General features: G+C 40.1%; 1 protein-coding gene across 2 annotated transcripts in view; it reads right to left on the reverse strand.

Annotated features, from left to right (window-relative positions):
- LOC126354186 (probable Na(+)/H(+) antiporter nhx-9) overlaps positions 1–17,295 on the reverse strand; it is an 898,754-nt gene that overhangs the window by 81,934 nt on the left and 799,525 nt on the right. For both annotated transcript variants that reach the window (XM_050003636.1, XM_050003637.1), the window contains 2 exons: positions 12,871–12,940; positions 8,124–8,231 (listed from right to left, as the gene is read on the reverse strand). In XM_050003636.1, the coding sequence (XP_049859593.1) occupies positions 8,124–8,231; positions 12,871–12,940 (178 nt within the window). The remainder of the gene's footprint in view (positions 1–8,123; positions 8,232–12,870; positions 12,941–17,295) is intronic.

Raw genomic sequence — 17,295 nt, forward strand, 5'->3', positions numbered from 1 at the left:
CTGTTATAATTAGAATAGGAAAAATATTGGCCCTCAAGTGAAGCTGACACTTTACTACACATGAAACTCTCCCATTATTTAAAAAAATGTTCACTGTCTTTCATAGTTAATTAATACTTACATTGAAACATATCTCTTTAAAAAAGGTATTAATTTAGATTTATAGACAGAAGGGAAAGTAAGATGAAAGAATTTGGAAGCTCTTACAACACATCATGCAAACAACTTATATTACAAACACAGAACTGTACATAGCTTTCATATATATCAGCATCATGCGTGGACTATAACACATCCTGACATGAATTTCAAGCAAATAACATTTACATTTCATGTAGCTTGCACCATGCTATTGAATAACTGCTGCACAGAGAAAGGGTGGTCACCAAAATGACCACAGTTCACAGATTAAAATAAAATAAAATGAATATAATAAATATGTTACAAAGAAATTAAAAAAAAGAAATTTTTTGCAAGACTGTCACATTGTAACATTACAAATTGATAAATGTAATTTGAAATTACCATGTTCAATAGGAAACTGGTCAGAAAAAGTGATGTTACAAATTTCTGTTTGAGAATAATTACCTGAAATAAATTGCACAATAACTTATCAATAAATAACATTAATTCTCATCCCTATTTACAAACAAAAGGTAAATTCAATTACTGCAGGTTATGAGTCCACATTTCAGTGTAATAGAGGCAAAGTAAATGTAAGGCAAGTATAACTTTTGGACAATTTTTAAATTACCACCTTCGTTGGCAGTAATGGTGAAAGAATCTTTGCCAGTTGACATATTAAGGAATATAACTTTGTTTCCTTTCAAATGCAACAAGCTTGTGTCACCTATCTGATTTTAGCACTCTTTCTCTTAAATAATTTTGTATATTGTTTCAAACTCAAAATTTTCCAAATTTAGCTTTACAATGCAGTTGCTCAATTTTTTCCAGAATGCTTAAATGAGATACATTTAGCAAAAACTTATTGTTTCACAAAACTGCTACATTATAATTGCTATATTCTTCATTTTTAATGTATGTGAGACAGGAGGATAAAAATGAACAGCACAGTGAAAATATTCTTTGCAAAGTTATTTACAATGCGTTCCACAGTAGGGAGTAATAAAAAATTCATTTACTGATTCTGTGGTGTTTCTTGAACTGAGAATTAAAGCTATACTCCCATCATAGGCACCATAACCTATACTGTTATAATGTATTAATAATTTACAATGCATCATGTTGATGCTGAGATATTTTAATGATTTCATGAATATTAATACGCCTTGTTGAAATAATTAGTTCAAATTATAAGATTTCACTGGATGGAGAAAACTTGCTATTTGCTATGGTGAACTTGATATCATTTAGGGTTGTGTAAGAGTAATGGGAGACAGTAGCTAGGGAATAAACATTAAAATGTGGAAGTGGATCAAGATGAACTGAGTATTGTATGTCCTTAGGGCTATTGTGCACATAAGTGATGAAGCTCTGCATACTTCGCAAATCATCAAAGGAATATACAATATAGACCATCTGTAAAGATAGTATAGTCCCACATGGTAAGGGATCAGGAAAGCTATGGAAATGAGGGATACATTGCAGTGAGTGTTTTCACCTGTGGAATTCAGAAAAGTTGGTATTGGATGGAAGACTACAGATAGCACTAGCTGTGAAGAAGTCATTGACATAAAGCACATCATGTTGGCTGCCATGTTCATCAACTGGATGGTCCAACTCCTATTGGCCACCGTTTGGCAGTGGGCTCTCATGTGGACAGACAGCTTATTAGTGATCATGCCCACATGAAATTTGGGCCAGTGGTACCATCAAAGTTGGTTGACCACATGACTATTTTCAAAGGTGGCTCTTTCTTTGATGGTTTAGCTAATGTCTGTGACAGGACTCTAGTAGGTGATAATGGGCAGATGCAGGGGACAGGTATTGCATCTAGATCTATTGCAGAGATATGAACCATGGGACAATGGGTGGGAACAAGATTGGAATAAGGACAGACAAGGATATAGCGTAAGTTGGGCAGGCAGTAGAATACAACTGCGAGAGGCTTGGGGAGGATATTGGGGAAAATACTTCTCGTTTAAGGGTGTGACAAGAGGTAGTCAAAATCCTGGCAGTAAACATGATCCAGCTGCTCCAGTCCTGAGTGGTACTGAGTCTCGAGGGGCATGCTTCTTTGTGGCCAGACAATGGGTAAACAAGACATCAGATATCTGTTTCTGGAAAAGACAGGGAGGGAAATTTTGATCTGTGAAGGCTTCAGTAAGACCTTGTCATATTTGGAGAGTGCCTGCTCACCACTGCAGATGTGATGAGCATGGGTGGCTAGGCAATATGGAAGGGACTTCTTGGTAGAGAATGGTGGCAGCTGTCTAAGCGAGGTATTGCTGTGTACCTATCCTCGAGCTGGAGTTCAACATTGAGGAAGGTAGCTTGCTGGGCTGAGGAGAACACAGAGTGAAGGTAACTGGGGAGAAGGTGTTGAGTTTTTGGAGGAATGTGGATATGGTGTCCTCACATTCGGCCCACATCAGAAGACATCATCAATGAATCTGAAGCATGTGAGAGGTCTGGAATTCTGCATGGTTACCAAGGTTTACCCTAGATAACCTATGAATGAGCTCATTTAGGATGGTGCCATGTGGGTACTCATTGCTGTACCACAGTTTTGTTTATAGGTGATATCTTCAAAGAAGAAGTAACTGTGGGTAAGGATATACTTGGCCATGGTAAGCATGGAGGATATTGTACATTTGAGGTCAGTTGGGTAATGGGAAAGGTAGCATTGAGTAGTAGCATGGCCATGGATATGATGATGTTAGTAAAGATGGAAGCAGTAATTACAGTGACAAGCAGGGTGCCATGCAGGAACTGCATAGTGCAGATAGAGGAAATGCCTAGTGCCTTTCAAACAGAATGATAGGTTATGAGCAGTAGGCTGAAGGTGTTGGTCCACAATGGCAGAGTTTCTCTCTTTGGGGGTGCAGTAACTAGCCATTATGTGACATCCCGCATGGCTTCGTTTATGTACTTTAGAAAGCGTATAGAAGGTAGGAGCATGGAGAGTGATGGGAGTGGAGAGAGTGATAGACTCAGGACAGAGCTTCTGGTTGGACCAACGGATTTGAGAAGTGTGAAGATCCTGCCAGATTTACTGAAGGACGTAGGGTGGCAGGGCTTGTGGATGGATGTATCTGACAGCTGATGGAGTCCCTCTGCCAAGTAATCCCTGCTCTTCATAATCACAGTGGTAAGGCCTTTGTTCACAGGTGGTATTACAAGGTCAAGATCAGTTTTAAGGGGGTGGATTATGGTGATTTCTGTGAATGTTAGGTTTGTTGCCTTGTTGAGGGATTGGAGAATGATGAAGAGGCAAGTTTTGGATTTTGGAAATTCTAGTAAGTTAACTGGATATGATTTAGGGGCAGCGGGAATGGATAATGGTCAGACTGAAGATGAAATTGAGTAAGGCTGTGTTCAGTATTGGTTTGGGACTGAGTCTGGCTGGTTGGGTTACTGGCAATAAAGTGTCTCCACTGTAACAACTTGGAAAAAGGGAGAAGGTCTTTAACAAGAACAGCAGATTGAATTTTGGTGTGAGGATAAAGGTAAGGCCTTTGGAAAGGTCTGATTTTTCTGTGAGACTGAGGCTCTTGAAGGACAGGTCCATGACTGTGCTGTGAGACTGCTTAGGCTCTGGGTTCTGTAGGGTGCTGGAAAGTACTTTCTTCATAAAATATACATCCTGGTCACCATGACCAGCTGTACTCTCACCCACAATTGTATCTAGTTTGAAGGCATAAGCTACAAATAAATCTGTGGTACACAATGGACACCCATATGGCACCGTCCTATGACAACCAAACCATCCAGAAACCCCAAACCCCTCATATAGTTCAGATTCATTGGTGACATCTTCATTATCTAGACTAAAGGTAAAGACACCATATCCAAATTCCTGCTGAATATCAACACCTTCTCTACCACTTACTTCACCTGGTCTTTCTCAGCACAACAAGCCACCTTCTTTCTCAAAGTTGACCATCACCTCAAGGATGGCTAATTCGTTATCTATTTCAACATTAATCCTGCCAACCACCAACAATACTTTCACTTCAACAGCTGACAACCATTAAACACCAACAACTTCTTTCCATACAGCCTTGCCACCTGTGGTCATCACATCTGTAGTTACAATCAGTCATCTTCCAAATATGCTAAGGGTCTTACTAAGGACTTCATGGACTGAAATTATTCTCCTTACCTTGTCCAGAAACAGATAATCTGTGTTTTTGTCTCCCCAGTCACATATCATCCCCCACATTTCACACTCCACATCCAAAAAGGAGCAACCTCTTGTGACTCAAAACGACCCAGGACTTGAGCATCTGAGTCACATTCTCCACAACAGTTTTGACTAACTCTTGTCATACTCTGAAATGAGCATTAACTTCCCCACTAACCTCCCTACCAAACCCATGGTGCTATTCCAGCAATGACCCAACCTTTAGATGGCCTTTTCTGTCCTTATTCCACCCCTGATCCCAATTCCTTGCAATAGATGTAGATGAAATACCAGTGCCGTGCTTCCACTACCATTTGCCCCAGTCCTGTCACAGACATTTCCTATTCCATCAAAGACAGGGTCACCTGCTAAAGCAGCCATGTTATACCAACTTAGCTACAACCACTATGCCAAATTCTATATAGACTTGGTCACTAATAAACTGTCTGCCTGCATAAATAGCCACCACCAAACTGTGGTCAAGAGACAGTTGGACCATCTATTACTGAGCATGGCACCCAACACGACATGCTAAGTTTCAGCAATTGGTTCACAGCTGGTGTCATCTGGATTCTTCCTGCCAACACCAACTTTTTGAATAGTGCAGGTGAAAACTTACCCTGGAATGTATCCCTCATTCTCCTTACCCTCCTGGCCTCAATCTTTCCTAGTCATTGTCCTCCATCTGCCTATCCCCTTCCCTATTCCCACTCCAGCCCCAAAACCATCTTCTATCCTATCAGTGCACCTTCTTTAGGTCTCTACTTCTCTCTGCTCCCCCTCCAACCCAGAAAAGCTGACCTCCTGATGCTGCACCAAGCAGCCCACTATCCTGACACTATCCTACACACTTCCAAAGGCAGCACTAGCATTCTCCACAGCTCCTACCTGGTCATCACTGCCCCTCCCCCCTTCTCTAACCACGCCTCTTTGGTGCCACACTACCCACACCAACATAGATCACTGCTCACATCAGGTGCAGTTGCAGTCAGAGCATGGTGTCCAGAGGAAACAGCTGCTGTGTGTGTGTGTGTGTGTGTGTGTGTGTGTGTGTGTGTGTGTGTGTGTGTGTGTGTGTGAGAGAGAGAGAGAGAGAGAGAGAGAGAGAGAGAGAGAGAGAGAGAGAGAGAGAGAGTTGTGAATATGTGTGTTTTGTTTAGAGAAGAAGCTGAAATAACTAAAACATGTGAATGAGCGAATCCCAAGAGCAAATTACTAAAGTGGCAGAGAAACAGGACTGGTCAAGAATAGAAAGATGATACGAACAATCAGTACATGAATAAAGTGCTTAAGGACTGACAAAGTGGAAATGTCATAAAAAGAAAAGTGCTTACAAAAATTGAAAAAACAAAGAAATGAAACACTAAAAATAACCTAGAAACTTTTTAACATATACTAATATGGCACAAACCATCTAGTACTTCCAAACATTTAATTGTGAAATTGTAAAATAACAATGACAACTGTAAAAAAGCAAAGAAAGCTGACTCCTCAAAATTGTCCAGTTCCAACAATTAGAATTTTCAGCAGTCTGGAAAAAAAAATCTTGGATATTTCTCAAAAACTGGCCTAGAAATTCACGAAGCAATCACATCACATATAATAAAGCACTGGCAAAGACTTAATTACAGCAGAATTACAGAAATGGTCAGAACAAATGATTATATTAGATCTACACTTGATTTTTGAGACCATTTGGAAAACAGAAAAAAAATCCAGGATAAGAGGGAATAGCATTAATCTACCACCTACATGAAGAGGTTCTCAAACATAATGCTAACAATACAAGAGAGTTGTACTTGTACCAGTGACACTCAAAGCCCCTAACTCAACAGAACTGAAGGAATTTTAGACAAACAACTAGGATAATACCATGGAGTGTTTGGGTGGAGGGGGGGGGGGGGGGTCTTAATGGGAAGATACTGTACAGAACACACTTTTAACTAAAAATCAATACTTATCCACAAAAAATAATCCAGAATGCTTAAAATAGCATCATTTATCAATTTCACAAAAGAATTTGACTAGGCATACAGTGAAGCAATAGATAAAACCATTAGAGAATTTGGTGTTACAGCCAAATTGGTAAATATTCTCTGCCTGACAAAATAACTAAAGCATACAGAAGAGATTTTCAGATGTCAGTGTAATTTTGTACACATACACATCATTAGTGTGGGTATATAAACGATTAAGAGTGGCAATTCTCTATGACAGGTAAAATGCTCACCAGAGAGCATTAGTGTTGCTTGTGTATAGTGTTGTTGCCAACCTGATTGTGTGCATAATGAGCATGAACAGCATCACATGTTGAGTGATCAGTGAAGGGCACTGACATGTCATGTACTCATGTGAGACAATATTATCAGTACCTCACACAGTTTCAAAGGGACCACGTGGTGAGTGTCCAGTTGGCTGGCCATTGACTATTTCCAAATTTTTTGGGCATTTGTATGTGTCAATGGCCTGATGTTGGACTGCACGGGAAAATGAGGGCAGACATAATCATAATCAGGGTTCTGGTTGACCATCTCTAAGAAGGATGTTGTATTATGCACACAGTACATCTTTCGCCTCTTCACATCTGTGCCTGTCATCCGAGAAAAGGTTATGGACTCCATACAACATGCTATGTCATTCCACACTGTTCATCAGAGACTAGCAGGCAGGAGTTGGACTATGGAATTAACAAACCATGAGTAGACTGCTCTTAACCTAGCAGGACAAATGGCTGTTTTTGGAGTGTGCTATGACTGGGAAACAAGGAGAATGACACACTGTGTACAATATGAATTACAGCCCCACAGTGCCCAAGATGACACTGTCAAGGGTATTGTAATGACTTAGAAGGAGCTCCCATTGTTCCACTGTTCTGAAGAGCCACAGAGGTGTTACTCCTGGCCTAATGGTGTGGAGAGCCATCAGATATGACTTGTGGTCATGGCTGGCATTGATCAAGGGAACACTAATGGCACAATAGTATGTAAGGGATTCCTGCATCCTAATGTGTTACCCCTCATGATGCCATTTTTCAACAAGACAATGCTTGCCCATGCATGGCACATGTAGCTATTCCCATGGCCAGCAAGATTCCCATAATAGTTGTAGGCCAGCTTGCCTCAGAAAAGGATATGACTTGATGGCATCCTTCCCATTCAAATCTGTGCATGCATCCAGTTAAGAGGGAGTGCAAAGTCATAATGATAAATGGACTCATACTTCGAAAGTCTTTGTGATTTAGACTCAATATTATAATTACTGTAGTAACAACACATACCCTCTCACCTATAAAGTTTCATATAGCTTCCTTTTCTCCCTCTGAGTGCTTTACTATTTTTGTCAAGCAGTGTAATTTGTAAAACTCTAACAAATACAGAATCTAAACTAAATTTTATGGAATAAATTTCTCAGTTATTTGAAATAAACACAGGAATAAGGTGAGATGATGTAGGCTCATCACCTTTCCTGTTTAAATGTTTTTAGGAAAAACTAAGTAATCTAGGAAGAACATCAAATGTAATTAGTATAAACCACCTAGTTTCTGAAGGAGGTTTTGGAATGCTTGCAAAAAAATCTGGTAGAAGCCAATAAATTCTGGGTGGTATTTAAGTTACACTTGTGTACAAAACTGCTGTTCCACTATAGTTTTTTGAATCAGTCACTACAAGTTTCAACAGAAAATCACACTGCTTATAAAGAATTGGTATGTCATTGTTAGGTCCTGTTCCTGAGCACCTATTAACAGTATTATACTGATATAGCTACTAGAACATCAAAAATAGAATGTTATTTAGGAATAACGAAGACTTTAACTTACAGGAACTTTTGGCTGTGAATGTGATAGCACTGTCCCAGTCCTCCTTACTTGCAGATTTTGGTATTTCAGTGTCATTTTCAGTCTCCTGAAGAACCTCGGCAATGTAATCTGTAAAATGTGAAACAAATGTGTTGCATTTATCTCATCATAAATTCATAAAACAAAACAATAAATCACTGAATGTATACCTCCATGTTGACCCAACAAACATTGCTGTTTAATTAGTACCAACCAAAATGACTCAAAACAGGGAATAACTTAATAATATTATCACTCACTGATGAAGTTACCTTTCTGAGATCAATCTCAATACTTTAATCCTATCCCTGATAATACTGTTTTTTTTCCATACACAGCATGATCATAATCTGCAAAAAATGTGCTCAGAGGGCATTGCCCTCTATCACTTGGCTAAGACATTTGGTCACCTGGTGCTTGTTGCATAATTCTTACTGCAATTGTGTGCCCACATTTATTCTTTGATGACTATCTTACAGCAGGATATTCCTCCTCTGTCTTACTTTCTCGGTAACAACTGGTTACCTATTGAAATCCTGTTGACCCTTGGTTACATATACAAGAGATTCTTGCATGTATAACTGAAACAGCAGAGTAATTTCTTATGAGAATGACAGAACTGTCAGTAATAATTTTCTTTCTATGGCTTCTATATTCTACTATCACTTTCCTTTTCTCTTTACCCCTAACCGAACTAGTTTATTTCTCAGAGAAGATAGCATTAAAAATTATGGGTGAAATTAATTACACCACTTTCTGCAACAATCCCGTAAAACGTAAATGAAATCATTCATAGGGTAACTTCACTTAGTAAATTATTTACAAAAAAGAAATGTTATTAAAATATACAGGTGTGAGATGCAGATTTCTGAAAACAATGCACTGCAAAAATGATAAGCATTTTTGCATATTAGACTTTGCTGTTCACACTGTGGATTTTCTCTGATAACACAGCAACTGAGACTATTGTTATACAATAATGGAAGAAAGCATTTTAGTTTTGACATCTCTATTAGCTTCATACCCACAGTGATGAACCAAAACATTATGACTGGAGCCCAGCTTCAGACTGATGGCCACCTAGTGCCATGGTGGGCACATGATGTGGTAACAATTGATGTGGTGCAGAGATAAATGGGGAATCCCTCCTATACCAGTTCCTCTCGACTATTCAAGAGGAAACTATCACTTCAGTACATTCTGCATGATGTCTCTTTTGTAGCATCTGCCATTGGAGCTTATTGAGCATCTACGTAATGCTCTTATGCCAAACAAGCAATCCCGTGACTAAACAGGTTGTTCTTTGTTGGACCTTCTCTATCTCTTCCATCAGTCCTACATGGTAAGGACCCCATACTGATGAGCAATACTCAATACTCAAGAACTGGTCAAACAAGCACCATATAAGCCACTTCCCTCGTGGGTGGGTTATGTTTGCTAAAGGCTTTTCCTATGGATCTCAGTCTGGCATCTACTTTTCATATTGTTTGCTTTATGTGGTCATTCCACTTAAGGTCTCCCTGGATAGTTACTCCCAGATATTTTACAGCAGATACTGTTTTCAGGAGTTTATCATCAATAGTGTAGTTGTACAGTAGTGGCGTTCTTTTCCTATGTACGTGCAATATGTTATGTTTACTTACATTCAGGGTCAAATGCCAGAGCCCGCAGCATTTATTATTCCTTTCCAGGTCATTCTGTAAATCAGTACTATCTACTGGCATTGCTACTTTCCTACAGGTAACCTCATCACCTGCAGACAGTCTGGTGCTTTCCACTAACAGTAATGATGCTTTGACACTTCAGGCCACCCCAGGATAATGGAAAATTGAGAATAAAAAGAGGAATCAGTATAGGATGTACATATCACCAAATCTACTTCTAACAGCCCTAAACTGGGAAAAAGGGCTATTTATTAATAGACAAGTCTTGGAACACCTTAATTCTTCTGATAAGATCTCGATATGTGTTGAGAAGGACATTATGCCATATTTCGTTTATGGCTATCAAGGTATCCTATAACTGGAATATGACACCCTTTCAAAAATTGATACACATTTTAGATACATTTTACAAGAAGTTAGTAGTACTGTTTGCCTCTAGTGGAAGGGGAAAAAGTAAAAATAATAACTAAGAAAAGCAGCACTGTGTTCAAATATTTCCAGTCATTCCTATTTCAACAAGAATATGACCACAAAGCAAGTTTTAATAGCCAATTATTGCATGCAGTCACTCTCAGTTCTAGGAGTATGGCTACCAAATCCCATTCAAAGAATGAATGTTGTTCAGCAAGTACAGAAGGATGAATGCTGAAGTTTGATGGGACTTGTACTCAGGTGAATGGATGGTAGAGTAGCCATAGAAGTTCTCTGCTGGAGTCCAAGAGATAAGAAAGGAACCAGAGAAAGGCTCAATGGAAGGTGTAACATGACGTTCAAAAACATGATTGAAGACTGAATGTGTGGAAAAGTATAGATGAGGTTTTATTAAGCAAAGACAAAGCCATAGTTCCACATTCTGGCCTGATGGGCTAATCAGGACTGACCGACCACGTAATCCTCTGCCAGTGGCATCATTGGATGCTGTATGGAGGGACATGGTGTCGACTCATTGCTCTCCCAGCTGTTGTCAGCTTTCTTGATCTTGGAGCGGCTTCAGAAAACATCGTTCTTGTGCAACGCAGCTAGCTCTTTATTCGCACGAAGTAATGGCCGCTATCGACAGGGGATCTCAAGTTGATTCCGTATTTCTAGATTTCCGGAAAGCTTTTGACACCGTTCCTCACAAGCGACTTCTAATCAAGCTGCGGAGCTATGGGGTATCGTCTCAGTTGTGCGACTGGATTCGTGATTTCCTGTCAGGAAGGTCGCAGTTCGTAGTAATAGACGGCAAATCATCGAGTAAAACTGAAGTGATATCAGGTGTTCCCCAGGGAAGCGTCCTGGGACCTCTACTGTTCCTGATATATATAAATGACCTGGGTGACAATCTGAGCAGTTCTCTTAGACTGTTCGCAGATGATGCTGTAATTTACCGTCTAGTAAGGTCATCCGAAGACCAGTATCAGCTGCAAAGCGATTTAGAAAAGATTGCTGTATGGTGTGGCAGGTGGCAGTTGACGCTAAATAACGAAAAGTGTGAGATGATCCACATGAGTTCCAAAAGAAATCCGTTGGAATTTGATTACTCGATAAATAGTACAATTCTCAAGGCTGTCAATTCAACTAAGTACCTGGGTGTTAAAATTACGAACAACTTCAGTTGGAAGGACCACATAGAAAATATTGTCGGGAAGGCGAGCCAAAGGTTGCGTTTCATTGGCAGGACACTTAGCAGATGCAACAAGTCCACTAAAGAGACAGCTTACACTACACTCGTTCGTCCTCTGTTAGAATATTGCTGCGCGGTGTGGGATCCTTACCAGGTGGGATTGATGGAGGACATCGAAAGGGTGCAAAAAAGGGCAGCTCGTTTTGTATTATCGCGTTATAGGGGAGAGAGTGTGGCAGATATGATACACGAGTTGGGATGGAAGTCATTACAGCATAGACGTTTTTCGTCGCGGCGAGACCTTTTTACGAAATTTCAGTCACCAACTTTCTCTTCCGAATGCGAAAATATTTTGTTGAGGCCAACCTACATAGGTAGGAATGATCATCAAAATAAAATAAGAGAAATCAGAGCTCGAACAGAAAGGTTTAGGTGTTCGTTTTTCCCGCTCACTGTTCGGGAGTGGAATAGTAGAAAGATAGTATGATTGTGGTTCGATGAACCCTCTGCCAAGCACTTAAATGTGAATTGCAGAGTAGTCATGTAGATGTAGATGTAGATGTAGATGTAGATGTAGAAATAGCTCCTCAGTTGGCATCATGAGGCTGATTGCATCCCAGTGAAGTTCTTCTACCTAGGAAAAATCTCTGCATAGAAGCCGGACACACCGACCACTGATCTACGGACACAGATGATGTATCAAGAAGAGGATGCCAAATGACTGATGATAATTATTTTATAAAGCACTATGACAGTGTTTTCAGTATGAAAGGTTTTTTTAATTCACTTTCCCATTACAGTGTACCTTTATTCTGCTTCTTAATAATGCAACTTTTCCAGTTGTTTTTCATTACACTCCTCTGCATCTTACTGGACATAGTTTGTATTTGCTTCTGTATTGTCAGCTCATTTGTCAGACATACATGTTTCCTAATTAGAAGACAGAAATATCTGTTTCTTATCTTTAATCAATAAGTTGCATTCCAAGAACTTTCAACTGAGTCACAGTATTACTTGGTTCAGCATTCCAGCCTCCACACTCTGATTGGTATAAAACATTACATCTGAATTCTTCATTGGGCTACATTTACTTTTGCCTGGTTGGGAACACTGGTTTCTGATTGAGCAAGTACTGTATTGACCCAGAGGAATCCACTTCCACACGTTTTCCATGTTATTTATTTTCAGAAATGTCAAGAATGATTACTTACTGTGATTTATTTGTACATAATTTGTGATTAATAAAATCTGTATTGTTAACAAAGTAGACTTACAACATAAACTATAAAGCCACATTATGAGAGAATCTTTCTTCAGTATTAGCATTAAAATACAGATTTCAAAAAAATTACTTTCCATCTTGGTCTTAATATGTATTTGTTGATATTTAATGTCAAAGAAATGTAACTTTTTATGGAAATTGCTGAAGACAGTTTTAGTATCACTGCATAATACATACCATGAGTGAACTGTTTTGCTGAGCCATTCTGAGTAATTCCAGGAAAACTGACATGGTTCTGCTTTCCATCCTGCAAACAAAGAGGAAATTAATCTGTAATGTTGCACTATAGCACAAATACCTCTAAAAGAACACCAAAACATAATTTCTGCTGCTAAAATTATGTCTTAACATAGTAAGTATCTTCAGTACAAGTTACAGGTAATCTCAGTACACATCTTCAGCAGAAATAGTTTCCTAAAATCTCAATTATATAACAACAAATATAATCAATTATTGACAATACAATCTAAATGGATAAATAAAAAACTTCCATCAAGCAGCAGCAGGGGAACACATGAGCAAAAGGATTTAACTTTTACCAGCTTTTGGAGTCAGTGGCTCCTTCTTCTGGCACAAATGTTGAAGAGGAAAGAGGAGGCGTGAAGGAAAGGGACAGGAAAGGTTTAGGGAAAGGGGTACAGTTCACAAAAGTCACCCAGAACCCCAGGTCAGGGGAAACTTACCAGACACGATGAGAAGGAAAGATTGATTGTTCATGACTGCACCAGATGAGATTTGAAAAACTGAGAGCTTGAAGGTTGGAGATACGGTAATACGCAAGACAGAGATTACTACTAAAACACTGTGCATGATTTAATAAGAGTGAAAAGCTAAACTGTCTGTAACAGAGGTGGGAGGGGGTAGGTGATAAATAGACAGGTCAGCAAATGAAAGACACAGAAAACTAAAATGGAGTGAAAAAAGGAGTAGTTACTGTGAATAAATGCTGATACAGAAGGAATTAATGTAAATTAAGGCCAGGTGGGAGGCGGGAACCAAAGTCATGTTGTAGTGCCAGTTCCCAACTGTTGAATTCTGAGATCCTGGTGTCTGGAGGAAGAATCCAGATGGCGCGTGTGGTGAAACAGGCACCGAGGTCATAACTGTCATGTTGTACAGCATGCTCTGCAACAGGATATTGTTTGTTGCCTATATATACCCTCTGACCATGCCCAACCATCCTAACTGATAACTGGGTGGTAGTCATGCTGATGTAAAAGGCTGAACAGTGTTTACATAACAGCTGGTATAGGACATGTGTTGTTTCATATGTGGATCTCCCTTTGATAGTATATGTTTTTCCAGTTACAAGGCAGGAATAGGTGGTGGTAGGAGAGTGCATAGGGCAAGTCTTGCAGTATTGATGGTCACAGAGGGGGAGCCATAGGGTTGGGAGATGGGTGAAGAATGAGCATAGGGTCCGACAAGGATACTGCAGAGACTGGGAGGGCAACAAAAAGCTATTCTAGGTGTGGTGGGAAAAATCTCAGATGGAATGGATTTCATTTCAGGGCATCATTTTAAGAAGTCATGGCTTTATTGAAGTAGCTATTTAATACATTCAAGACCAGGATAATACTAGGTGACAAATGGTGTGCTCCGAATTTGTTTTTTGGAGGGATCAGCACACCAGGATTGGATGTGATGGCCCAGGAAATCTGCTTTTGAACTAGACTGTTTGGATAATTATGTCCAGTGAAGGCTGAAGTGAGAGTGGTGGTGTACGGCTGAAAAGAGACTGCATCCAAGGAAATTCATTTGCCCTGAATGTCAAGACAGTATGGAAGGGATGGCAACTGTCAAAATGTAAGTACTGTTGTTTGTTAGTAGGTTTGATGTGGACGGAAGTGTGTAGCTGGCCTTCAGTGAGGGTGAGATCAGCATCAGGGAAAGTGGCATGGGATTTGGAATAAGACCATGTGAAATTTAATTGGGAGAAGGTATTTAGAGATTCCAGGAATTTTTACAGATTAGACTCACTGTATCTGAACCAAACCAGGAGCTGATGGCTTATGGATGTCAGGAAATCCCCCTCCAAGTGACGCACGAAAAGGTTAGCACAGGAAGGAGCCATCCTGGTTTGCATGGCTGTAGCCCCTGATCTGTTTGTATGTCTGTCCGTCAAATGTCAAGTAATTGTTGGTAAGTATAAAGTTGACTAAGGTTTGCAAGAAGGAAGTAATAGGTTTGGAATCAGGTGAGTGAGGAAATGTTCAACAGCAGACAGATCACACACATGGGATATACTGGTATAGTGGAAGATGGCATCAATGGTGACAAGCAAAGCGTATGGTGGGAGTGGGATGGGTACAGATACCAGATGATCTAGAAAATGGTCAGTATCTCTAATATAGAAGGGAAGTCTTTGTACCATGTGTTGAGCAACTATAGGACGGCCAGGATGATTGGGTTTGTGGTTCTCAGGAAGAAGGTGAAAGGTGGGTCTACATGGTTTGGGTAGGGAAATGACTTCTATAGATCGTGGTGTAAGTCCTTGTGAGGGGCCTGAGGTTCTTAGGAGCGGCTGCAGATCCATTTAAATCACAGGGATGGGACCTTGATGACACCATGCTATAAGTAGAGGTGTCAGACAGCTGGTGTAAACCTACACTAACATGCTCCTGCTGGTCAAGTACCACAGTGGTAGATGTTTTGTCTGCTGTGAGGATCATGATGGAGTCATCAGCTTTAAGGGAATATAGAGCCCGGAGTTCTGCAGAGATTAGGGTCTACATCTATATCTACACATGGTTACTCTGCAATTGACATGTAAGTGCCTGGCAGAGGGTTCATCAAACCATTTTCATACTACTCCTCTACCATTCCACTCTCGAATGGTGCATGGGAAAAAGGAACACCTACATCTTTCCGTTCGAGCTCTGATTTCTCTTATTTTATTATGGTGATCATTTCTCCCTACATAAGTGTAGAGACCTGAGGGAAGGTTGTGAAGCTATGCTGGAAGTGAGGAATCCTTGAAATGCTTATAAGGGATTATTCTGAGGTACTGGTGGTGGACCAAGTTGGGATCATGGCCGGAACAGTTCAAGGCAGGGTTCAGTGTCAGATTTGATGCTGGAAAGGTTTTGGAATTGGGTTGCAAAGTGATATTTCCAGTTGACATTATGTGTAAGGGAAACTAGGTCCTTCACCAAAGCAGCATGGTTAAGTTCAGGTTTAGGGCTGAAAGTGAGACCTTGGATAACACAGATAATTCAGGGGAGGGGGGTTTCGGACAAGGGAGTGAAAACACTGGACTGTTGTGATTGATTCTTGTGATTATGACTTATTACTGGTCTGGAAGGCAGTGGTGAAGGCTGCGGAATGTTAAGGAGGTTGGCCAATCTCTGTTTGTAGGAGAGGAGTGGTGGTTGGGGAGCTGGCCAGGACTTCCTAAAACCATGCACTGAAATGAGATCCATTCGGTCTGAGATTTTTCCCAACCTCACCTAGAATAGCTTTTTGTTGCCATCCCAATTTCCACAATATCCTTGTCAGATCTTATGCTCCTTCTGCACCAATCTCCCTACCCTATGGCTCTCACCCCTGTGACCATTCCCACTGCAAGACTTGCACTATGCACCCTTCTACCATAACCTATTCCAGCCCTGTAACTGGCAAAATATATGCTATCAAAGGGAGAGCTACCTGGGAAGCGACACATGTCATATACCAGCTGTTACGTAAACACTGTTGAGCCGTTTACATCAGCATTTCTACCACCCAGTTATCAGTCAGGATGAATGAACATAGGCAGAGGGTGTGTACAGGTGACACATGATACCCTCTTTCAGAGCATGCTGTTCAACCTAACAGTCACGACCTCAGTGCCTGTTTGACCACACGCACCATCTGGATTCTTCCCCCAGACACCAGGATCTCAGAATTCCACAGTTGGGAACTGGCACTACAACATGACCTTGGTTCCCGCCACCCACCTGGCCCTAATTTACTTTAATTCCTTCTGTAGCAGCATTTCTTCACAGTGACTACTTTTTTCACTCCATTTTAGTTTTCTATATCTTCCATTTTCTGACCTGTCTATTTATCACCTTACCCCCTCCCACCTCTGTTACAGACTGTTCAGCTTTTCACTCTTATTAAATCATGCATGATGTTTTAGTAGTAATCTCTGTCTTGCATATTATAGTATCTCCAATCTTTAAGCTCTCAGGTTTTTAAATCTTGTCTGGTGCAGCCCCCAAAATAAGTCTTTCCATCTCAACCCATATGGTAAGTCTCCCCTGACTTGGTATTCTGGGTGACTTTTGTGAACTGTACCCCTTTCCCTAAACCTTTCCTGTCCTTTTCCTTCACCCCTCCTCCTTCCCCTTCAACTGGTAACTCCTCTGTGTGTGTGCTTTTCATTTACATTCTATTATCAGTTATATATTCTGATATTTCATTGATCATTATTATGTAAAGATTGCATGCATTAAGAAAACTGTTGACTAACACCTATTTTCACAATCCATAATGTTACATTTTGAATTCAATACAATAAAACAAATGATATAGAGTATCTGTTCTCTTAGCAAATTTTTGTTAGGATTTAATTTTCATGGAGAGTCATTTTAATACAGACTTACACATTTTTTTTGT

Source organism: Schistocerca gregaria, chromosome 3 (genome assembly GCF_023897955.1).
Source record: "Schistocerca gregaria isolate iqSchGreg1 chromosome 3, iqSchGreg1.2, whole genome shotgun sequence".
Taxonomy (NCBI): domain Eukaryota; kingdom Metazoa; phylum Arthropoda; class Insecta; order Orthoptera; family Acrididae; genus Schistocerca; species Schistocerca gregaria.